This window comes from Manis pentadactyla, chromosome 7 (assembly GCF_030020395.1).
Source record: "Manis pentadactyla isolate mManPen7 chromosome 7, mManPen7.hap1, whole genome shotgun sequence".
In the NCBI taxonomy this organism is placed as follows: domain Eukaryota; kingdom Metazoa; phylum Chordata; class Mammalia; order Pholidota; family Manidae; genus Manis; species Manis pentadactyla.
The window spans coordinates 132,155,505-132,181,703 of record NC_080025.1 but is presented as its reverse complement, the minus strand read 5'-3'; the positions used below and the strand labels follow the sequence as shown (position 1 = coordinate 132,181,703).

At 37.4% G+C, this 26,199-nt stretch overlaps 1 protein-coding gene across 7 annotated transcripts in view; it reads left to right on the top strand.

The window, feature by feature from the left end:
• Nucleotides 1-24,677, top strand: part of CNOT4 (CCR4-NOT transcription complex subunit 4) — a 131,345-nt gene extending 106,668 nt beyond the window's left edge. For 2 of the 7 annotated variants that reach the window (XM_036905536.2, XM_036905535.2), the window contains exons 11-12: nucleotides 22,381-22,593; nucleotides 23,293-24,677. In XM_036905536.2, the coding sequence (XP_036761431.1) occupies nucleotides 22,381-22,593; nucleotides 23,293-23,594 (515 nt within the window). In that variant the 3' untranslated portion in view covers nucleotides 23,595-24,677. Of the gene's footprint in view, nucleotides 1-349; nucleotides 8,092-22,380; nucleotides 22,594-23,292 lie in introns of those variants that run through there. The other 5 variants (XM_036905538.2, XM_036905537.2, XM_036905542.2 and 2 more) reach the window with 3 other exon arrangements.
• The last annotated feature ends 1,522 nt before the right edge of the window (nucleotides 24,678-26,199 follow it).

The following is a 26,199-nucleotide window of genomic DNA, read 5'->3' as shown; positions in this document are numbered from 1 at the left end:
TCACAAAATACTACTTAATTAGGATTATCCAAATTAAAAAGGGGTCCAATTGGCTTGGAAAAGAATGGCTTTCCTGGTCTTTTTTCCCTTTTTGTATATTTATAATCTTAAATCTATTATATTCTTAAATCTAACATAGTATTAAATTTAAGGGTGTGTTTAGAGTGTAACTATTTTCAAGGTACTTGATAAGCTTATATTTTAAAATTCATGTCTTGTTTCACACCCAGATTCCAACTTAAGCATGTATTTTATAATGTATCAGTATTCCAAATATTGAAATCATTTTTAAAGGGACTGTTAACAAATCTAGTCACCCATAACTAGACCATGACTGACTTTTCCACAGGGGAAGAAGAGGTGAAGGTTTCGACCATGCCACTGTCAGCCTCTTCCCATTCATTACAACAAGGACAGCAGCCTACAAGTCTCCACACTACTGTGGCCTGACAACAGAACTGAGAGGAGAGGATTAGACTCTGGGGTGCTTGCATGGGCAACCGGATTTTTGCATGATTCCTTTCTGAGTTTGCATTTAATGTATACACCCAAAAGAGCCAATATAATCGTTCCTCATGCCTACAACTAGTGTGTTACCTCATAGTTGCTGAAGTATTTCTTCATTAGGCCATAACACAGTTTATTAGCATAATAATTTTGGCATTGTTTCTCATGAGTGATACTATTTTTAACTCACACAAATAAACTTGTAGTACTAATTAAGATCCTGAATGAGATTAGCTAGAATTGTTCTTATTTTGGCTCTATTATTGAATATATACAAAGATAACGGTAGTTCCTTGTTTTCTGATTTGTGAAAAAATGGTAATATCCTAATATACTCATGAATAACTTGAAAATTACGAAGATAATGTTTATTGCATTCTTTTAATATTTGAGAAGAAAGAATACATATGAAACAAAACTGGTGTCATTTACTGCTTGGAAGGATGTTGTCAGCAATTGTTTTTAGTTGTCTGGATTTATATCCTATATTATGCATTACATGTTTAGAAACTGTTTTTGTTCTCTCATTTGCACATTTGCACTTTCTTTTTGAATGGTTGTTAACTATATATAGATGGTTAAAAGATAATTATTATAGACTAAATGCAATATAATCTTATCTAATGCACTGCCTAGTATACCAGAAAATGCCTCAGAAACAATTTCAACTTACAGTTGATTTATCAGAAGCTTGAATATGGGGTAAACATTGTGAGAAGCAACTGTAGGAGTGTAACATTTTTACTGAACGAACAGTAGTTCTGTGAGATATTTGTTTGGAAGTTTCATTGTTAAATAATTGAAATGTGATAATAAAACTATATTGGAAGTACCTGACCAGAATGAGACTAAGGTAGAAGAGAAAAGATTGGGGATCCTGCAAAATTAGGTCACATAAGTCATCCTAGATAATTTTAGTTAATTACAGTGAAGAGTGTGGAGTACTTTGTTAGGACACAAAAATGTGAAGTCTGGATGTTTTTGGACAATACACAGTTCCTTAAAATAATTTTAAAACTAATAATGAAAGAAAATAAACTGAATTCAATTTTGAGCAGTGGACAATAGCTGATTGAGAAAACATGACATATTCTGCCTGAATTAAGCATCTGAGAAGAAAGTCAGATCTCCTCTTGAGATTTTAAAAAAACAATAGTGATAAAAGATATGCCTTAATTTGTTAAAAATATTAAGAGTAACGTGAGTACCAAAAAAAGAAGCCTAAAGATTTAAAGTTATAATAAAATACCTTATTAGGAGATGATAACATGTTGAAGTTGGAGTTTTCAAGGTTACCTCTCTATGTAAAATCTGATTACTTTCTATTAGATATAATACAACAAATTAAATGGCTTTGTCTTGAGGTACAGTGGGTAAACTAAAATCTATTAGCCATCCTTCCATTTGTTTAACTAAGGGTATAGAAACAGCGAATTATACTAGTTCTTTAAATCCTTTTTGTAAAATTCTGCAGAAATGACAATCCCTAATTTCTGTTTCGAAGTGACTTTAGGATAGCATTACAAGAAATTTAGAAAATACAAGTAAAATATTGTAGACTATTAGAAGCCTTTTACCATGCATTGATTATGGTTTTATTTTTGCTGTAAGAGGCCAAGACATGCACACTCAGTGTCTGCTGCTGTGGTGCTAAGGCTAGGGGGCTTTGGTAAGGAACTCAGGCTCCCTGTCATGAGGCTTTACCAGAACATAGCTTTCTCCAGTCTTCAGGCAAATCTTTCATTGCCCAGATCTCCTTACAAAGACATAAGAGGTGGTTAGCTCCCATTTACTTATTACTTCTCTGTGTCGAGAGATAAAACTGTTAAATAAGGCTTCTCTTTCCCGTCCTGGCTTTCTCTCTCCCTTCCCATTCCTAACCAATGCCAAAAAACTGTCAGGTAGTTTGCTCAGACTTGCTGGAGCCCAGAACTGCCTCCCTCCCTGTTTCTCCTTCCTCCCCACTTTTACACATAAGAATCAAGGAAATGATTCTTGGGCAGTTAGGCCTCAACATATATTTTCACATAGAATAGCTAAATATTATTGTTTAATCATCTTTGTGATTCTGAGACCTTGTAAAACTAGAATAATAAGCCTCACCATTTTGCTTACTTAATATTTTGTGTATGGTTTTTAATTAAAAGTGATGTCTTAAAAATCAGAGTCATACTTAATTATACTAAAGGGCAGAAGAAATTGCATAACCCGTAAAAGAAAGCACCATTTCACATAGCAAGTAAATTGATGAAACCAAATGATGGTGAAAAGTGAGAAATTCTAAAAGGCTTCAAATTAGTTTTTGATAAATTTCTGCATGATTGACCTATCCATGCACAAGGAAAACTTTGTAAACTTCTACAGTCTTAACTTTTAAAAAATGACTCGGCTGTTCCTTAAGTCATAATTTTTTAACTTGGAGTCCAGAACTCTTTGGACGTACTTGGGAAGTTAGGAGTTTATTTATATGTACCTCTGCCTATCTTTTTCTAGGGGGAAGATTCATAGTTCGCTAGATTTGTCAAGGGTTTGGTGGTACCCCTCTAGGAAAAAAACCAAAAACAACTGCCTTGAAGTTTTTGGTGCCGCTGTAGAAAATAGCCCTGACTGAGTGATTTTAGTCACATGATGAATGTCAAGTTCCTCTTCTATTTTCTTAAAGACTCCATTAGAAAATATTTTCTGATTAATAATACTTTCCTTTTCATTCTACTGTTTAATTTTGTTTTTCTAGGTGGTGCTTTTGTGTACTCCCCTCTTTTTAAAGGAGTGTTAATTAAATATTTGAGTGCCTATTCTATGTAGTGACCTGGGCTAGATCTTGAAGGATGTAAGTTTGAATAAAGTACAGACCCTGTCATCAAGGATAGCATTCTAGTGACAGTTTTATTTCAAATTATTTCTGCAAGGTCAACTCTTAATATAATTTATCCACAAGAACAGCCAATAGCTTCCTAGACTCATTTCATTATTCATTGCTCTGACAGGGGCAACAAGCTATTGAATACTGACAATTGAAATTTTTAAAATACATGATAATGTGGAGGGAGTGAAAAAAATCTTAGTAGGGGAGACATGCATTCATTATTCTAATTTAAGTATATCTCAGTTGTGTGTGTATGTTCATGTCTCTTACTCTTAGTGTCCTGGGAATTAAATAGAGCTTTTTATATATATGTTCTTTTAAAGAAAACAACTTCAATACATTATATCTGTGCACATTTTTACTGATACAGCTCCTGTTTGTATGGTATTACAAGCATCTTCAAGACTGCTAGAGAGCTGACGTATGCTGTGACACAGGTGCATAGGCACCTGCTCCCACAGAGACATTGCTTCAGGAAAGCGAAGAGATTTGTGAACAAATTGCGGGTGCATTAGAATCTTAAAAAGTGAAGACCAACATGTTATTTATGTATACATAAAACTAGGGGACATTTTTTTCCATGCTGAGTACTAAGGTTTTGGATTTTTTATTTGATCATGAAGTTTCCTCGAATCTGCTTAATTGGCCTTAAGAGATGACTATCATACAATTGAAAACACAATAACTTGAAAAAAAATTATAAAGAGGTAATCTGAAACAATGATATTTATATATTTTTCTATAAAATATGGCCAAAGTCAGTTATGTGTTGTCACGCTAGTTCTGACCTTAATGCTGTGACTCTCCCATCTTAACCTTTGTATCTGGACAAGTCCCTACTTCATTGTCTCCTTGTGCTGAATAAATGGGAATAATATGTGTAGATATTCACATATGGTATATTTACTGAATAAATCACACACTAGGCTGTTACAAAAGTAAAAATGAGAGAGAAAGAAGTGGGCTGGCTCAGGGAAAAGCCTCATAAAAAGTGTGGAGCTTTTTGATTTTGAAGAATGGCTGAAATTAGATGATGGAAGGAAAAAATACAGTAAAGGGAACAGATTGAACAAAGAACCAGAGACAGATTAGCATGATCTGTTGGGTTTAGGAGGGAACGACAGCAGATGGGCTCTTCTAAGATATACAGGTCTTACAGGAAGGTGGCATGCATGTGCAAAAGCCTTGAAAACTAGGGGAAAGGTTTAGTCTCAATGTGGATGTGGTTAGTAGTAGAGAACTGTGGTTCTTTGGTGAAGACGTTACTTGATTGTAGCATTTTGAGGTTAGTTTGGTAATAGGTTTGCTTGAAATTAGGACCAGTTAGCAGTTCCAGGATATCATAGTTGGCCAGGGCAAATAAGATTGCCTGGACTAAAATAGTAATCGTGGGAATGAAGAAGAAATTATGAATTAGAGGTCAGAAAGCATGAGATCTAAGAATTGCCTTTGGGTTTGGCTAGGTCTCTGGTGACCTTTAAAAATGTAACTTTCATAAGGTACAGGTGCTTTCCTAGGATTCATGAGGAAATGTCAAGGATATGGATGCAACAGTCATTGACTACTTATTTAAGACATTTGGCAACAAAGGGAAAAACAAGAAGCTAACTATATAGGTGATAGATGTTAGAAGGTGTTGCTTTGAGGTAAGGGAGATACCTGAATATTTAAAGGCAGAACGCACAGAGCCAAAGCAGAGGAAGACAGGGGCAGTGCTGAAGACAAGATAGGCTGCTCCAGTAGGATAGTGGATTTCTGTAGGTGCTGAGAGGAGATAAGCTCTTGAAGTGAGGTTAAGTTATGGGTTCAGCTTTGAGGAGGTGACTATATGTTCCCGTTACTTGTAAGAAAAATAAGAGAATCTAGGAGAGAGAATGCGAGATTAAAGACAATGAAAATAGTTGATAGGGCTGACTTCAGTAATTATTGAATGCACATTGTGTGAGAATGGGAGTGAGAGTGGAGTTGGGAGCCTGTAAAAAAGGGAGAGTAAGGAAATGTGTGACAATAAGCCTGTGAGTGCATCGGAAAGAAATTGAAGAATCACTGGGTAAAGATAAGGAACAAATTTTTTAAAATTTAGTGTCCAAATGTATATGGTTTTATATGTTTCTCTGGTTCAGCACAAAGCATCAGGAGTGGTGGGCAAAGCAAATACTGAGAGTTTGGCTAGAAGGTGAAGAAAAAAGGACACAGCTATTCAAGAAAACAGCATTGAAATACCTAATCTTGTGGCCAAGAAGAGCCCACTAAGTTAGGAAAGAACCAGTGCTGTGAGTATGTTGAAAGGAGTTCAGTGATTTTAGATTTTGATGCGGATGAAGAACAGGTACAGTGCTGTTAAGGGAGTGACGGATTAGGAGACTGGTCAATGTGATGACCACTCAGTGCTGAATGGTGAGTGAGAACCAGAGATAGGATGTAGATAGATGTCTAACATTGGGGCTGGAGGTTGGAAGGAATGCTAGCTTTCAGAACCCCTGTGTTCTCTTCTCTATCCTCTTTGTCACCCATCCTTTCTTGAAAGTAGAAAGTCAGATTGCATGAGAGAATTGTAGAAAGCATGTATTGCCTGGGGAATCCTAGGTCATGTTTCTTATAAGTTGAAGGTTATCCAAAGGAACAATGGAATAAGCATTCCTTCCTCAGCATGATAGGAAGACGTGGAAGGAGAGTGCAGGGGCACAATTGGGAAAAGCCAGCAGTGAGGTTGGACAGGTGTAGGTAGCCAAGTGAGTTTAAGCAATTGGTAGACATGTTGCTTATGCCAAAGATTTAGATGAAGGTGGTATGGCATGGAATAAGACTGATCATGGAGGAACCCTATTATAGGAATGAGCTAGGTTCTGTGGACTCACATACAAACTAGAAAGAATCAGATTTCTACCTCACAGGGAAAGTATCTTTTCTTACTTAGTTGAAGAAGTTCATTCTGCTTTATTTAGATAGCAAATTAGATTAAAAGCAGTAAATTCGTGAAAAGCAGAAATGGGAGAATATAATAATTTTATGATAACAGGTCATAAAAATACTTTGACAGTTTTCCCCCAAAGAGAATGTGTTATGTGAATAAATAGAAAGCAACATGTTACTGATTCAATCAATTCTTGGTCCTTGTATTTTGTATGCTTAGATATGACCTTTAGGAAAAATTGCTGGTGGTGTAGTGGAACAGGAATAAAGATATATAACATATTTTTTTCTCTGTATTGAATTAATAGCAAATATGCCTAGTTTGAAAGCACCCTTAATTTCCTGACACTAACATATTTTTTAAGTGGACTGGTTCCATGTAATATCAACTAGGACATTTAAAGTAGTAATGCTTTAAAGTACAAATCATTGCATAAGAATACTATGTGAAACCACACTGATGAATTAAAAAGCCACTGCTCCCTAGATCTTCTTTCTGCCCCATGATTTATTGCCATGAGTGTTATTTTTAGCAACCTTACATTGCTGGGCATACAAACCTCTAGCCTCTTTAATCGGGACCCTTTCTCAAAGAATCACTTTTTGAGAATTCAAGATTCATTAGGAGAATCTACTCTGGTCTATCATGTTATAGGGGGTCTGCCCTGGGCTTGAGTTACGCAAAAATCAAGTCTATACCTGTTAGGTACTAGAACTGAAGGCAAGCCTAAGCAATCTAAATTGCCACCTAGAAGTTCCATGAAACAGCTGGATATCGTACTTAATAACCAATCCATTTTCTCCAGGTTCCTTCAGACCATACTTCCTAAGGCAGGTGTTGACTTTGTTCTTAGTCCACTTCACATATTACGGTTTTTCTAAAGGTTCCTGGGAGCTCCAAACTGACCTTGGAACATGCTGTACATAGAATAGTATTGTTGTTCCAGTTTGTATTTAGTACTCAGACCCACTTTGTGCTCTGTCACAAAGCAGTACCCCCAAAAGCTTCCCTTTCCCCTTCCATATAATTCATAAAGCCTTTAAAGCACTCATTACCCCCCTTTTAAAAATTGAGGTGAATCATAGCGACAATTAAGTAAAGTGCACAGTTTGTAATTGTACTAGTGCATGATTCAGTGGCCTGCACTGTATTTTATCTCAGTGTTAAAATAGCAGAATAAATAACTCCAGCTCTGAGGACTTGGGCCTGTTCCTTGTTGAGGCTGTGTGGTAATAGCTGCATTGAGATGCAGTTTTTTACCCAGTGGGCTGAAAGGCAAATGTTAGACCTTAAAAGATGCCCTACTTCTTTGCAGAAGTACTACTTAAACTTGTGGGTCAAGAAACTTTAATATCCTACTGTTCAGAAAGAGTGGGCAAAGACCTGTAGGTAAGAGACCCTTAGGACACTTGATTGCCACAGTAGGTAAAAATGTTTGAAGCAACTGTCTTGAGTAGTTTTGAAATTATGTAACAGCCTTTCTGTCTTCATGATGTTTAATTAGCATTGTGTAAGCAAAGGTTTGCTTAGCAAAGGCAGACTATCAGCTTAGCTCTTTGTAGGGACATGAGGTTAAATGTGTTGTGTGCATGCATGTGTGTTGGCTTATATATAGTAATTTTCATTTAAATTCTCCACTTAGTGATTGTAGCAGAGGAAAAAGTCTTGGGCCAGCTCTGTAACTTTTCTAGTATTTATTCCTGCTGTTCTGATTAATTCATATGTTCAATATAAGTACTTCATTTCTATCTCATCTTTCTCTAAGTTTTTTTTTTTTAAGAAATAAAGACTGTATTTAAATGCATTGAGGTTACAATACTGGTGTCTACCTCACCCCTGGTCATGTTTTATCTAAACAAATATTTTCATAGCTTTTGCTCATCAAATTTTAGTCCCAGTGCTAAGCATACTCATCCTGTTCACATTCTTTGGAAGAACCTAAGGAAAGGGTAGTAAATTTCAGAGCTCTGAAATATATAACATAGTCTCTAATAATCCTCCTTTTACAGACCAAGTAATAATAATGGTAATAATAAACAAGGCTCAGAAGGATTGTGATTTGCCCGTAATCACATTCTAACAATTTAAAGTTATTAGTCCTCACCATCTGAGTTTGTTTTCATACGTGTAACTCAAGCAGAAAAAAACTTCAAGATTGAGAATCTATCACTTCTCAAAACTTTGTTGTCTTACAATTTATTACAGTAGTTCTCACAAGTCAAGGGCTTTCAGCTGTGAATATCAGTGCAGACAATGATTTGAAGGCGTTTAAAGAATCTGTCTGCTGGTAACTGTTAACCACAGATTCTGTAAGATGTCAAAACAGCCTTGAGTTAAATGTGGCCCAGTGATCTTGGAGTCACTTTAGGGGGTGGGGCAAGGATGAATGTAACCATACAGGTGCCCTAAATATAGACTTAAAATAGTTACCAATGTCAGAACTAAAAAGTAAGACAGAGGAGAAATTAAATTTACCCAAGGTTTCTGTCCAGTTCCAAAGAGCATTTAAGTATCAACATATATGACCACTATACTGGTGACATCTCTAGTATTACAGAATGGGAAAAAAACCTTGCAGTAATGGCATCAAGATGCACTACACCACACTGAAGGTGTGGTCTCAGATTCATCTTTGAAGAACTACTATATGCTACACCATATAAAATGATAGCATATCTGATTTTTTTTTCAATCAAGGAGATTGTTTTCAGCATAATGAAACAGAGGGAAAGCTTCACAAGGATTTAAAGATGATAATACCATCACCATCTCCAAGAAGAAATGCAGGAAAACTGACTGCAATCAACTTTTATAGCCTAGCGCTGTTTCCTAATATGGTGAGAACTTATCCCAAGGACTGGTAGCATTCATGCTGTTACCAGTCTTGCATACTGAAATAACAAGTCTACAGAGCAGAATGTAGTGATCTGGTACATTACTGGGATGTTTTTAAACATTGTCATTTTATATGTTGGCATTTGCAAGAAGACTGACACCCTGAAGCTGTTTATTTTTTTCTTTATTCCATCTGTAAATTGAGTATCCAGCTAAAGGTAAAGGAGGCCCTGGGTTATGTCTTCATCAACCAAGTAGGAAGGTTTCTTACTGGCCTTAAGCTGAATGTTGGACTACATACCATTGTTCCACTTAGGTTTTCTCTGTTAAAAATGTAAATTTTAATTAAAAGTTATCATTATGGTTTACTGATACATATATGCTAACCCCTCACCCCTCACTTAGGGTAAGATTTGCTGTGGGATACATTTCTTTTTACCCCAAACTGTTAACATTCCCTAATTAACCTAACTGTAGTATTCCCCAGCCCCAGAAATGTGTAACATATTTTGAACTTTAGTGTAGTTAATGCTGCTAGGTGTATGTTCCCAAGACCTCACCTGTATTTTAAATGGTAGGTGATTGGAATGAAGCCTATTACTAAAATAAACAAAGATCTTATATAATCTCCAAATAAATACACAGAGCCCTACAGCCTTTGTCTATAACATGCTTTCTGGTTTTAATTCTTGACCATCATGAATCTTACTCTGATAGCTTGTGCTCACCTCTTCATCCAGTGTATTTTTCTCTCTTTGGACAAAAAAGAAGTCATTTCTTTGTCCATGTAACTTACCACAATTAGAGGGGGAGGTCTCGACTAGATCTGAGTGTGCACTGTGCTGTGATTCCCCTACTGGATCCCTGACAGGCCTGAATTTTCCCTTTTCAAAGGGCAAAGCTCTCTTCCTATCAGGCTGCTGCTATGATTGGTTACCTCCCCTCTAACCAGTCTACCAGCTTTTAGCTTACTTCTAGACTCGCTCTTGATTTAAGTGGTCATATTCTTTTTTTTCTTCTTTTTCTCTTAAATCAAAACAACACATTTCAACAAAGTATAGTCTGGTTTTTAGAACAGATTAACAACCACTGCACTGTTAAATGTTGAATTGATTAGATTTTTGACATTATGAGACTGACATTTACTTTCTCTACTAAATTATTCTAGCTCTTTTATAAATCACTTAATACTTCTAGACAATATGACTGAAATTCAGTATTTTACAAATACTATTTTTAGTATAACTTTTTTCACCAAAGTGTTCTAGTTCAGTATAAAGCTCCAGAATATGGTGAAGTAAGAATTAAGAGTTTCTAATTTATATTTGAGAATGTTTTCATCTGATCTTCCTTCCTGCCTTCTTTAACAGTCAGGACTCAACACTGATTGAGAATTGGTTCTGTCAAGAATCTCTCTGGCAGTTTTTTTCAAATTCAACTATAATAAACTTTAGCAAAGGATGAACACTTAAATAAGTAAATTTCAAACTAAGGCCGCTTAATGGACTGGTGGTGAGCATATATTGTCTTTGAATTCATCAGGGTCTTTTGAACTGCTGCCCTCCACAGGAGTATCATCTTCTGTAGATCTGGAAGGATGTATTCTTACTAGGACTAATTCTTTTCAAATTGAGGCATCATTTTAAAATTGGAAGCATGAAAGTTTTTTTACTTTCCCTAGTATGTGATAAATAGTAAGGAGGAAAAAAAAAGCAAAGTGGTCTTAATTTTTTTTAAGTCATACATTTCATATAACTAAAATAGTAAAATTTCAAAGTATCCATGCTTGTTTTGAAAATCGAACATTTATTTATAAAACAATCTCAAAACAAACTTTATCTCTTGGTTTGGGTAAATAGTACAATGAGAAGAACTCTTAAAAGATGTGTGCTTGGTCTGTTGGGTTGGAAATGTTTGTGACTGTGGCGAACTACACCCATACCTGTTTTATTTGGCTTTAGTATAAAATAATCAGGAAGCGACTTCATTTCCTGAAATCATATTTCTGAAATTGAGAAATGAAGCAAAGTACTGTTCTAAGGCCTAAAATGACACTTTCTAAAAATGAAGCTCATAGCTGGGTTATGAAAAATGTGCCAATTAAAGTTATGTTTCAGATCACAGGAATTTTTGTGACTTTGATTTAAATCCCTAAGATAGGAACCGTCTTTCAGAAAAAAATGAGACTGATGTTCACTATTGCAATAGAAGTAAGTGTGTAATGGTGTAAAACACTGGATTTGGTGTTTTTAAAAACAGGAAATTTGGACATATTTTAATTTGGAAAGTTATTAACATCAGAAATCTTATAAATTTCAATAGACATGTAACCATTCAGGGATTTGCTGCATAGGCAGCAAAATACTGTGACTTGAATGAAGCCTGAGAACTTACACCCTTACAAAAACACAGGTGCTACACAACCCAAAGTTGTCGCTGACTGTTCAGAATGGCCAACCTCCACTGAGCCACTAAAGAGAGACACAAAACGAAGCAGAACGGCTCACTTTTAGAAGGCTGCTGCAGAAGGGTAGAGCACCACCAGAGAAAATGATAGACTAGACATTCAGTAAACATCTTGTGGAATGAAAACTAATGGTTGGGAGAGTGATGTTAGTATCAGATTATTTCTGGAGGCCTGCAAAGCCTACCTGTACTTTGTGTTACATCTGAACTTTGGGAACCATTCAGTGAGATTCATTTTTACATGAGTTATAACTTAACCTCTTAATTGTATTGTGGCATTCAGGGTAAGATTCCATTCACCACTCCATAATCAGTTGTTTTCTTCTGTTTTCTGTACCTCTGAACTCTGGAAGCATCAGCTCGTTTCCCCAAGACCACCCCTAACACCCACACCCACACCCATACCCACACACACTTTAAAAAATTTCACCTAACACTCTCCTTGCCTCCAAATTTCATTTGCAATACTCATGAGTCTCAGTATAAATACTGATACATCTCCCCCTAAAAGACACACACACACACACACACACACACACAATTCAGAAAGTCTCTATAAAATGCCTTTCTTACATCTTTATGGGTAATGATGAGCTGTTTTGGGACCTTAATACTTTCCTACATAGGGAGCTCTCTTTAAGGGCAACTTGTAATTGTTAAAGAATATTTTCGATAAACCAAAATCTTTTTTCCCATTTATACTTCTTGTCAGATATGTGAAGGCAGTTACCACTTGTCTAGTAACTTCTAGATATAGATAAAACATCCTTAATCCCTGCATCCATTCCACACTCAACATGGTTTCTAGTTCTCTGTGTAGGCCACTTCTCCTCTACATATTTTGATGTGACAAGGAATGTCTTTCTTAAAATATGAAGCTCACACTTTAATAATCCAGATGTGAGCAGGTAATACATCTATTTTTTCATTAAAACTATTCCTATTACTAATATTTGCATATTCCCTTATAGTTCACAGAGTCCTTTATAAAAATTCCCTGTGGGGTAGGTATAACCCCCATTTTGTAAATGAGGAAATCAAGACCCAGAGTGGTTATCATTTGTGATTTGTCCAGTGTCATACAATTGCTAATTTAGACATTGCACAACTTTTTACAGTGTCCTAATCTTGCCTATTTAAAATACCCAAATGTCATATCAAATATTATAAGCCTATTAAGTAAGTCCATTAGATCTTTTTCCATACACATGACAGGTTAGTTAGATCACTTCCATCCTGTACTTTACTGATGCATTAAAAAAAACCTAAATGTATACCTGTTAAATTTTGTATGTTTGGATTTGATGTAAAGTATATCCTGTGTGTTTATCACCATCTCACAAGTTTGTCTTATGAAAGAACTGTGTGATTTTAAAGTGACAGATGATCACTGTGAGTATTAATAATGTGTAAAAAACTTAAGAACTGGTTCTGTTATCTCTAGAATTGGCTTTCTGTTTGCATATTTAAGTTAACTTTGTGGGTTTTGTTAAGTATAATAAAAAGCGTGGAGTCAAAGATAAGCTAACCAGTATCTCAAACTTTCAGGCTGACACCCAGTGTCTTAAGTTCTATGAAAATTCATTTAAATTCTGCTGTTACCCATTTTATACTTTACCATCTTAGTCTGAAAGGTTACCTTCAGAAAACTTAACTAGAAACTGAAGTCAAGATATATTTAGGACATCCTAGAAAGCCTATCCAAAGAATAGTTTACTTTGATATGATTGTTCTGTGTGGAAATGCATTCTGGCTCTCATTGATCACTCTGTTCCATGGTGTTGTGGGATTGATGTGTCAGTGGGATAGGAATGGAGCTAGCTGCAGAAGTCTTTGAGTTTGGGCAGGCAGCAAAGAGGCAAGGAAATGGACCATAGCATATAGGAGGACATTTCTGGTGGAAAACAGCTGTAGGTAGAAGCTGCCTCCACACTTGCTCCTTCCACTTCAAAGGTAGAATTTGACTTCCCGTGTATTTCATTTGGAGGGGAGCTGAGGTTCTAGCCAAAACAAAACATATTATTTCCCATGAAGTGCCCCCAAACACCAGCAATAGCATGGTGGTTGCTAAACCTATCATATCATTTCCAAAGAAATCGTCCAGCTCCTGATCTGTTTCAGGTTTTTCCCAAGAATGAATCATAAGATGTGGATTCTAAAATCTTGTCATTTCCACCTTTTCTGGCACTTCTCTTAACAACGGTTTTGTGATCACATCTGTGAAGATTAATACCGGGATAGAATTCATTTTGCCTCTAGAGATTTTAAACTCATTTAAGTTAAGTAGATGCTCTTTTACTATCTGTGCATCTTTACTTAAGTGTTCTTCTCCACGTTACTTAACCTCTCCTTTCTGGTGTGAGGGTCGTGCTCTTTTATAATGAAGATGGAATTGCATATCTTTGCCTTCTCTTGGGCTTAACATTATGACATCAGTGGCTTTCCCCAGTTTTTTACAAGCTTCAGATAATTATGGATTTTGATTTTAATTCTCAAGAATTATGATACTCTTACATACAGGTAGGTTATGTCTACTTCCATCCATCTTTTCTAAGCCTTCTTTTCAAATCTAATCCCATGAGATTTTCCATGTACAAGAACTGTTTTCTTTACGTTTCTCCCCAATTTATTTTCCTTGTTAGAATTATTTATATTGCATAGTCAGAAAGTGACATTTTAGTATCTTCTGTGTCCTATGAATCACTGCCTCCTATAATCAGTGGACCACTTGACCCACCCACCCACTTCTTTTTTTTTGAAAGCTGTTTTCTCAAAAAAATCCTGTAAACATATGTTCAGGGCTGTTCACTTCAGAAAAATAAAATACCTCTGGAGGTTCAGGTTCAGGAACTGTTCACCATAAGCAAAGGATTAAAACAAGGTCCCTTTCCTCGAGGCACTCAAAGTCTAGTAGAAAAAACTGACATGTGAATAGGTGATTGCAATACACTATGGTAACTGCAGAAGTAGCCAGGATGCCTGCCATTCAAGAACTTAAAATCTAGTTACTCTCACTTTTTGCTTCTGTGAATCTTAAAATTATGTCTTATACTGTTAGGGCTTCTGTTATTTTCACAATAACCAAGCAGTTCTTTTTTGGGCAAAAGCCCAGAATAAAAATTTCCTTCTTTGTTTCCACTTTGGAAAGAGATGGTTAGGGAGTGAATTTTATCAGGTTTATTTTCTTCTAGCAGATTTAGACCTCCCGAGATGTTAGGGTGGTTGACACCCTCCATGTCTGCAATTGCAGAATTTGTTTTGTTAAAATGATACATACCATCTTCTGAATGGTAAACTCCTTTGATTGTCCTTGGATCTTCTCACAGGGCTTTGTTTCCAGTCATTGCTCAGTTTTGTGCTTATGTAAATGCTTTCCTCCAAGCTTCCGATTTCAGATTTTATAGGTGTCTTATATTGGATTTTTGTCCCTTCCCATCATTTAGATCTGTTGCTTGTATGTTCTGGTTCAGGTTCCCTCTCGTACAGTCTGTAATGCTTCTCAAAGTGTATCTTTTGCATTAACTTTTAAGTTTACTTTTTCCTCATTCTATATGGAGCTTTATGTATAGACATCTTTTCATAAGTATTTTTCCCTGGTTTTTTTTCCTTAGATTCTGCTTCCTTAAATCCATCAGGCAAACATCTAGATATTTTCCTGGTTCTTACTAGATGATCTGATTCTCCCCCAAACAGACTTACAGATTCTTGTAGGAACATTCTAGAAGAGAAAAGTACACATTGTGCAAAGCATATCTACTACATTTTGAAATGTTCCTACTTCATTTTATGACTAGCCGCTTCTACTGCTGTTCTGTTTGGCATGCTCTTCCCCTCTTCCATGTCAGCTTCTCTTCCTCTGCGTTTCTCTTAGTCACCCTTTAGCCTGCATGCAGAATGGCAGAATTGTTCATTTTCTTCTTCATGCCCCATGGGACTTCGTTCATACCAGAATGATGTTTAGTATCAGATAGTATAGTTATTTAAATACGTCTGCAGGCACCTTCTCTTGGCCCAAGAGTCCTGCCAGGACAAGGACTGGTTGGTAGGGTAGTATGCTTGGTGATGAAAATAAACACTTTGGAGTCAGACTGGGTTTGATTCCTGCCTTCAACACTTTTTACTATATATGCCTGGGCAAATTCCTTAAGCTACTACAGCCTGCTCAGTCTCATTTGTAAGATGAAGCTGCTGCTATTAACCTTTCTTTGGGTTGTTGGTACTGAAGTAATCAGGCACATAAAGTGCATAGTGAGTAAATGAATAGTGTCTAGAGTAGAAAAATGGATAGAATATAGCTAATAGACCTGTTCATTATCCTGTACATATGTACCTTACAATATTAGGATATCTTTTTTAAAAAGCATTCCTTATTTAATTTTAGTGCATTGGATTTTAAAAATTACATTTGATTGTGTTTTGGCATCTCCAGTACTGTTGAGACTGTGACCTCTTAGTGACTTCTCTCCCTCAGTTTATATGCAGAGCATGGGCCCCTGAAACTTAGTTAATTCCTTCTTTCAGAAAGACTTGAGTATCTTTGGAGAGAACAATTTGATTTGGAATATTGCACATATATGAATCAAACAGGTTTTTTAGGGGAAAGTGATTTTCCAGCTCCTCTCAAGTTGGAACTTCAATTCAGCTGGTGTCTTGACACAAGTCAAGTTTCTAAGACAGAGCCACATGCTGAAGGATGTACAAGATTCCCCTTTTCAGGCCTGTCACTACAGCTGTGAGAGAGAAGGTATGAGTACACGTAGGGTTAACAGTCACTACAGTGGACGTCACAGCACGGTTGGCTGCCAAATGAGTGGGGTTCAGATCACAAGTGCTGTCATCTAGAATGATCTGAGTGGAAGAGAAAATGCCTAGGCTTCTAGAAGGTTGAGTAAAATTAATTGAAGAGATTGGGAAAGCATTCTAGACAATAAGAAAGGCAGGAAATAAAGACAGAGTCCAGAAAGCTCAAATCATATTTAGCTGATCTTCACAGCCTCTCTCTTCCTGTTTATGTCATTTCTACTTCTTAACCACTAGTGGTAATAAATTCTGACTTATTTGTTATTTTGTTCAAGTTCTTCTATCCTCAGAACTCCTTTTCATTTGAGTTCCTGGAATTTTTCATGTAGTTAATCTCCACTTTCAGGTCTATTAAACATTTAAGATTTTATCTGTGTCCTAGCAAGTCTGCACTGCAGTGCTGGTCTCTCTTGTTTTTTAATAAGAAGATGATAGAAATTTGAGGGTCAGTGCTTTTTGTGGAAGTAGAGGAAGACTTTTTCATAAATGAACTGATTTTATAAATGTTTGAAGGAATCATTCACAAAGTAGTTATTTTCCCTGAAAATCTTAGTAATGAGTTGAAATGATTTTTGTGGCTCTCCTGAAGTATAACATACTTGTATCATGAAGGCTTTTAAGTTCTGATGGGAGAAATTTTGTGTGCTCTTTAAAGTTTGGTTTAACATGTAGGACAAAAATAATTCATTTATATTTGTGTTGCTTAGAGATATGTTATTCAAATTTGAGAAAGTTTAGGCTTTCTTAAAATCATGAACTGATGGAGATGGACTCTTTCCAAAATTTATTATAGGGAATAATACATAATGGAGGGAGAGGAGGATGTGTGTAGAGGGGTGGAGTGGCAGAGACAGGCTGTACTGTACGTCCTAAAAACGCATGAAGATTTGAGAGTCTAACTGGCCGGGAGTAACCATCATGAGAACTAGATTTCTGATGTACAACTGCTTGGACCAAGAAATATTTGTTTCCACGGTAAAGGATAGCAGTGAAGAAAAGGAAGCTAAAAGCTTTCAGAAAACAAGATTTAGTTACCGATTGAGGCTTTGAAGGGTAACCATGAGATAAGGGTTAAAAACTGAGGAGCAGAATAAACTCTTGGGACTATTTTGTGACTAGGACTCTCAGTGACTATACCCCAGTCGGGGTGGATTTGACCACTGACACTTGAAGTAAGAGGTCTCTGGCCCTCGGACTGCAGTCAAGAATGGAGTAGCCTAAGGGTCGGGGCCAGATGAGTGGGCCAGTTTTTCCTACCCAGACACAAAAGTAGAGAGACTGGTGGGATTGTGAATTTAGTTGCGTCTAGCTAGTTTAATTAATAAGACCTATGTGTTCATAATGAAAAGACCTTACGGAGGGGCTACCGAAAAGAAGGTAGGGGCAAGAACTGCAAGAGGAGGAAGAAAATCCTAACCTGGTGGCACAAATTGTGTTGGGAGAAAAAAATACTTAAACTAGCCTTTTGTTTTGGGGTTCCTTGGCAGTGTATGTTACCGCACTGTGTTGTCATTGTATATGTCATTGATGTCATTGTACATCTGCATGATATTCTGTGTTCACTCCCAGCAGCAGATCTTACTTTTCAAATGCAGTCTTGCATGATACCCTACTGTGTGAAAGAGATGACATCAGTTGTCCTGGTGCCCTGTTCCCTCAACTTCATAGTGGCTCCTGAGAGGGTTTTGCAATCTGGAACCAATTTGAAAATCATTCTTTCAGGTGAAGAATGGATGCAAACCAGAAAGAGCCACTGGCTTGCTGGTGACACCTTTTCATAAGGAGCAGATTTTCCTACAGTTTTGCTGTCTGTAACAAAATTTTGCATTTCCTAGTAATTAACATATTGCAGTTAATCTGAAGAAGAGAGAGGAAAGAAACCCACTTGTCCACTATAATGCTGTGTTCTCGCCTAAGCCATTCATTTTTTCCTGCTTTATGATTTTCTGTGAAAGGTCTGACATCAGAACACAGCTTAATTTTATCTGGTAATGTAGTCACTGCTTATAAAACATGCCTTTCCCCGTACTTTCTACTAAGTAATTGGACTAGTCTGTGTTATGTAAAAATACCAAAGAGTTTCAACCTGTTGTGGGTTTTTCAGGCTTGGGGGGTCTACATAGTAACTAAAACAACTCCATGAATAAATGACTGCGCTATTCTTCATCTACCAGCACATTTCCACTCAGTGCCTAACTGGTTGCCCTTTTACTAAACTTGTATAGCGTTTATGAATCACGCACAACCCTATGACATTTCTTTTGTTGTTTTTTCAGACTGTAGTTGTTGAGCTTTTCCTATATTTGCATTGTCTCACCATCTAGACTTTAATTTTAAGCTCCTTGAGCCCAGAGGCCATGTGTAGTTGAAGTGCTTTGCCCGCCTTGCACACTGTAGGCATTCAATAAGTAGCTGCTTTGACTTTTATCTTGGGCACCTTAACACAGATATTTTACAATTTTTATTATTGCTGAAAATTAGATTTGTCAACTTGCATATTGTGTGGTAATAGGCTTGTGGACTGGATGTTAGGCTCCCAGCAAGATGGAAGAATTTTTTTAAAAATTTTTTATTAAGGTATGATTGATATACACTCTTATGAAGGTTTCACATGAAAAAACAATGTGGTTACTACATTTACCCACATTATCAAGTCCCCACCCACACCCCAATGCAGTCACTCCATCAGTGCAGCAAGATGCCACAGATCCACTATGTCCCTTCTCTGTGATACTGTTCTCCCCATGATCCCCAACACCATGTGTACTAAACATAATACCCCTCAGTCCCCATCAAGATGGAAGAATTTTAACCATAATTTCTTCTTTAGTAAAAGGTGTTCTGAGCCAGATAAACTGAAAGTATTCCAATACATATCTCGTAAAGTGGAATGTGAGGGTGTTTATTTTTCTATACTGAAAAATAAAACTACTACAAACAACTTGACCCGTTCTCCTGCCCTCAAATTATTTAGAACTGAGAATAGTGTTTTGTTGTATTATAAATTTAAATGTTTTTAAAATGTAAAACATGTTAGCAATCCTTTAAAAGCATATACTCCTTCCTTCATGTACTGTACAACTAATTAAATACTTCAAAAATTAAATAATTATTTTTTAAAACTGAGGTACATACAATAAAATGCACAAATCTTAGAATACAGCTCAGTGAATTTAGACATGTATACACATGGTAAAGCAGTATCATTTTAATGTAAAATACATCCAGTAATTTGATTTTCATTGTACTTTTTTGTGGAAAGTTTATGGTGCTTTCCCACATCTTACTTTGTACTATTTTGGTGGTGAGAAGGCTTATTAATTAGATTAATAACAGTACTTCTGTGAGAATGCTGGGTGTTATCCCTGTGTTCTTAGGAGGGGACTTGTGCACAGAGCTCGATGCTAGCAAGTGAGAAATACCTTATAACTTGGCTTTTGGGAAATTTATTACCTATTCAGTATTGAGTATCAGAGAAAAAACTGTTGTTTGACATTTATCAAGTAATAAATGGTCTTCAGATTGCTTTTCTTTCCCATATTTTATTTTATCTTTGTGAGAGACTAAGGCAGATGCTATGAGGTAGGGTCCTGGGATATTATTAAGAGACTTATGTGCCCAAGGTTATATTAATCACCAATGTGGGGCTCCTTATACAGTCCATCTGCAGTTTCAGCCCAATGTTTTCGTACTTATACATACTGAATTGTACCCCAGTGTGAAGTTCCGTATAAAGGGAAATGAAGTTGTGTCAAATTGAGTCCAGTAGTCAAAGCCTTGGTATTATTTGAAAGTGATGTGTATTTGAGCAGGCTTAATAAGAGCCTAGAAACAAAGGAACCAACTTCTTTTGTATCAGTGGTTCTTAATCAGGGGTGAATTGCCCCCTAGTAGTCACTCGGCAATGTCTGGGGCATTTTTGGTTATCAAAACTAGGGGCAGTATGTGTGTGTCACAGGCATCTAGTGGAGAGAAGCCAAAGATGCTCTTAAACATTCTAGAATGTATGTGGGGGGAACAGCCCCCCACATCAAAGAGTTAATTAGGAGTCCAAAATGTCAGTAGTGCTACAGTTAATAAACCTGAACATGTGTATTGCAAGGAATGGTATTACCAGAAGCTCTTGCAGCCAAAATGAATCTGGGTCAGAGGAAGGCGCTGGGGCAGTAAGGGGAGAATAAAGGAGGTGACCTGCGCTGTGGCTGGACTGAGAGCTATTTTGATGGGGTTAGGATTTAGCTGATTTCCTTTCTCTCGCCCTTTCTTTGCGCCAACATTTGGGATAGCAATAGTGGAGAAAACTAGGAAAACTTCTATCCTAAGCTACTGCAAAGGAGACAGTGGTCTCATTCCAAGAGCTAAAGATGTCAGTACACTTCCTGTGACACTTGCTTCACTGTAAGCCAATCATGCGTGCTTTCAGGCTCCCAAGATGTCTAGGCACACAACTGTTTTTTGGCAAGATTGTGACAGATTTATTTCCCAAATATCTTATTGTTCACCAGGGAAGATCAAAGTTTCTCCCTGTTTCTATATCATGTGCTATATCTGAATTTCTTTGGCTAATATATGCTGTTGCTTGGTTTCATTGGTCTAAAATCAGAGAAACAAGTATCTTAAAAAAAAACAGGTATTTTTTTTTAAGAACAGTTTAAAGTTCACAGCAAAATTGAGTAAAAAGTACAGAGCGCTTTAGGAAAGTCCATTGTGAAATGAAAGTACTTTTGAAGACTTTATTTTCTTTAACCTTCTGACATTTCTTCATGGCATATGCCTTTTCTTCATCTTAGTAAATTCAGACGTGACTTTCGTTGGATTTGATTACAGTTTTTTGTCTTTTTAAAAATGAAATCAGTAGGGTTAATGCTTCATTTACTGAAACATGATATACTTTGGCATTAGACCAGTGAGTGGAGCAAAACCAAATTATAAGAAAAAAATTCAGAATTTACCAGATAGCATAGTGTGTGTCTGATTGAACATCATTGTATCATCGTCGTCGTCGTCAGTGGTGATTGCTCATCAGTTCTGTGGAACCAGAAATAATTTTCTATGCTCTTTACAAAAACCCGAGTTGGTAGTGTGATCTACATTCCTATTCTCAATAAAACAATTACTCTAAGTAGTAGTTCCATTTTACCCTTTTTCCCCTAACCAATTAGTTACACTATGTGGATTCTGAATGATAGTAGATCAACTTAGTTTAGTCACAATTTATAAAAAGCCTTTTTATGTTAATGGAGACTTATCATATTTAACACTATTCATAAATACATCCAGAGCTGTAGGGCTCCAGGACTTGTGTTTTAAGTGATTGGTAGCACTGTTGGGATAGAGTAGGTAGACTGTGCTGGAAATTACCCCATCAGAAAGGTAGTTTAGCCCCTGCCTCCTTGGCCTTTGTGACTAATGGAAAAATACTCTTCAAAATCAAAAGCTTAGTCATTCCTGTCTTTCTCCTCTGAAATGCATTTCCAGTTTTATAATCAGGAGGAACTTAATTATTTTTCTTTTTCTGTTGGCTTATGTTTATTCTTCATAAGGTAACTTTTCTTCCATTTAACGGGCTCAAAAATAAGCTCCTCTAGTGAACTTTGAAGGCTTGCTTTTTTAAAATAGCATGAATCAGCTCAGCTGGCTAAATACCTCACTAACTGGAAGCTTCATAATGTAGCTGGAACCAAACTGTGCCCTGGAGCACTGAGTCTTTATAAACTGGATTACTGATGTACAAATGTGAAATGGTGAAGAGGCTGTAAGGACAAGCTCCCTCTCCTGAACCTTGCACAAATTTTCCCTCACTTATTTCAGGGACTGAGCTCATGAGCCAAATCCAAACCAAGTTTATCTTGCTAGGACAGCCCATTTTAAATGCTCAGTAAAGAAAGAATAAATCTTCTCCCGCTTAACCACTGAAGAACAACATATGTTTCTAACGTCAGCTTTTTATTTTTTTTTTTATCTTTCATTTTTTTGTTGGTAAATCTCCCAGACAACAGCAGTTCTGTAGAGAGTTTAAATATGAAGGAATGGCAGGACGGGCTAAGGGCACTTCTACCCAACATTAACATCAACTTTGGTGGACTGCCCAATTCTTCCTCCCCCTCCAACGCCAGCCACAGTGCGCCAGCGTCCAGCACTGCCACCACCGACAGCCTGAGCTGGGACAGCCCTGGCAGCTGGACAGACCCCGCCATCATCACAGGTAACTTTCTCACTGCTTCAGCTCCACTGACTGCTGTCAGTTGGGTTTTTAGCACCAATTAAATAAAAGGTCTGTTCAACATAAGCTGCTTATCACAAAACCCCAGGTCTGGGGCGGCTTGTTTCGTGCTCCGGGGTCGTGCAGTCTGGGTTAACTCTGTTGGCCTAGTTGTGTAGTAAGGCATTTCATGTCTAGGTTGCTTCTTTGGTGTAAGTAAGTGCTAACGTCTGGCAGGATGTGTTTTTTTAGGTCTCAAAGTACAAAAGGATCTGACTTACCTTTTAAAGGAACATACTCCACTTTTTAAAATAAAGCTCTCTATTATAAGGCAATCTTGTTTATCCCTCTTAGAGAAGGAGAAGACAATTGGGAAATCAGGTCATACAATTCTGGGGACTCAGCTCTGCAGTTCTGCCTCTGACAGTGATGTCCATGTAGGTGAAGAGGAGGCATGGGTTTCTATAACAAATCATGGTTCCGGGCATGGATTTCTATGACAATAATTCGTGGTCATTGCTGGTGGAGGATAAAAGGAACATGAGATAAAAGAGGTCATATTTGGAAGGAGTTTAAAATTGTAATTCCTTCTGTTTCTTTTTGGATAAACTAATCACGTTTCAAAATTCTTATTTTGACCAATTTCTTACTCTTTCTGCACAAACTCACCATTTTCCCTCTTGTGTTCTTTTCTCCCCTTAGGTATACCAGCTTCTTCAGGAAACAGTTTAGACTCTCTTCAAGATGACAATCCTCCGCACTGGCTAAAATCCCTTCAGGCCCTCACAGAGTTGGACGGCCCCAGTGCTGCGCCATCGCAAACCCACCACAGCGCCCCCTTCAGCACACAGATCCCTCTGCACAGAGCCAGTTGGAATCCCTACCCTCCTCCTGCAAATCCTTCCAGCTTCCACTCCCCACCCCCAGGCTTCCAGACAGCCTTCAGACCCCCCAGCAAAACCCCCACAGATTTACTACAGAGTTCAACACTGGACCGCCATTAGGGAAAGAGGAGAAAAACATTAGAAAATGCAGGATTTGTCCCACCCCGTTTTCCCCCTCCGCCCACCCACAGCTCCCTTCTCATCTCTTACGTTCTGAAGAATCCAGTTCCTGATCAGTTTTCTCTCCCTTCCCCAGCTGCAATGAGATCACAGGGTCATTACCATCTTTTTTTTTTAATTGTAAAAGTTTCTGTTGATCCAGCATTTGAGTGACACTGTTGAATGTTTCCTAAAAATGCCTTTTTAAGGAGGAAAAAAAATCAAAGGGCAGTCTCGATACTTAGAAAATTACTGTTTGTCTGTTGCGCATAATAATGACATAATCTGCTTAGCAGAAAATGACGATTAATCTATAGGAAAGGTCAAGTAAATGCATTCTCAGCTGCGGAAGTTTGAGAACCAGGTTGATTGAAATGAGATTGCCAAGTGCCTGGGATAAAGCAGTGGTCCTGGCATCATCTTGTTTCAGCTTATCACTATGGCAGGGAAAATGCTTTTAATTTACTTTACTTTTTAATTCTTTTGGCAAGTTGATGGAGAGAACTTGGTTGTGTCATTAAACAAAAGAATGTATCGGAAGTTGATGGAAAGACAAATTGATGTGTAGTAGCAACTGGCCTATTGCTTAAGAGTTTATGAGGAAGGGCGAAGTGATTTTTTTTAAAGGAGAAAAATATTCTTGGCTTTAGATTGAAAGTAAATTCAAATGTTTTAAAGAAAAAAAAGTGCTCACAGATATAATACCTATGCATAATATAAGAGCTGAAATCTAAGTGAGTTCTTCAGTCTTTATCCTCTGTCAGAAACTTTTTTTTCCTTTTACCTTAAGTCCACCTGACCAGGGCATCCTGAGGCAGCACTGCTCTGGGGCCAGCTGATCACCATCAGGAGCAAATCTGACCTCCTCGCCTGCAGCTTTTACTTAACCCTGTAGTTTCTGGACATTTGTGCAGTATTGAAAAGACAAGAGAAAAGAAAACAGAAACCTGGTTATAACCTGACGCTAAAACTAAAAACAAGGAAATGTACCTCTTTCTTCAGAATTAAAACTAAAATCTTAAATAAAACAAAACTTGATGATGACCCTTGGGTTCTTATTTTTATTTCTCCTTTTTTCTTTTTTTTTGCATGAGTTTGAAACATTTTGTGACAGATGTTTTTCATAGTGTTTGCATCTTCAACGATAGAGAGAATGGTACAGAAGAAGAAATCAGAAAAACATTTTATTGTGAGTCTCTGCCATCTTTGAAGATGAGCCCGTCTTGTCCACATGAGTTCCTCCTCCAACAGTTTTCAGCAGAAGATAGCTGCTTACGCTGCTATCGTATGCAGACCAAACTTCCCAGCTGAGAAGCCTCCCGTGCCAGGAAGGAGCAGACGGCTCATGGGCATGTTGAGATGCAGGTTTTCTCAGGGAGACGGGGTGGGAGCCTGTGTGCTCCACAAGTGGTAGTGAGTGCCCTGTGCCGCGATGGGAGAGGGGTGGGGAGCCACCTATGCTGACGAAACTGACAGACAGACCTTGTACTACCAGCCCATTCTAGGAGTCCCTAACGGTGGGGGAGATGGCAACACCACTGACAGCAGAGGGCACAGGACAGAAATTAAATGTTCCCTGCCAGATTCCTAGGAATCTATGTGAAGTGCACGTGCTGGCTTGGATTACATTAAGAACTCCAAAGCTGTGGAGTTCGCTGACTCAGCTACATCCGTTGAGGAATCTTTGTAGGATGAATGAAGTAGATCTAAATTGTTAATCCTTTGCTTTCAGACTGACATTTTCCTTTTTAACTTTGTATTGCACTTTGCTACCAAAAAGCCCCACAAAAGAAACAATTTCAACAAAGCTTTTGAAAAATGTACATAGGATAGTCTCCGATGTCACCACAAATGTTGACTGGGTGAATAGTGTTGTTTTTTTTTTTTAATGAACCAAAATGCCTCCTGTGATAGAGAACTAGAAACGGCAGGTGCTCTCTGTCCTGTGAACCTCACCTCGGTCTCCTAGGTCTTCCCATTGCACTGCAAAGGGATGGGTCCGCACACAGTGTCCAGGTGGCAGTGAATCAGAATCAAGACTTGGAGGGCACGGAGGGCTGGATATTCCTGAGATACGAGTATATTAATAAAACCATTGGTTTTTCTGTAAAAGGAATTCTACCTTGCAAGGCTGTGCTGAGATTGTGTGCATGTTTTATAAATCATGAAACATATAAATACCATTTAAAGAATAATAATACAATAAAATCTTGTATGCCTGCTGCCCAAGTTAAAAACAGAGCCTGAGTATCTTAGAAGACCCCATCTGCCCCTCTCCATTACACTTCCTTTTCTTTCTTCACCATCTGCAAATACCCATTGTCTTGATTTCTGTATTAATCTTTCTTTGCTTTAGAGTTTCACCACTACTGTATGTATCTTGAATATTACACTGTTTAGTTTTGAAAAGCTGAGTAGTAAACCAAACCCAGCCATGGAAGGAAAGGGCAATATTGCCACTATTAGATTAAGGCTTCTAGGAAAAGACAACAGATTCTCTGGGTTGTAGCTTGGCTTCAGCGTCTCTGATAACTTATAAAAGCTGATTCTGGGGAAGACTGCAAAA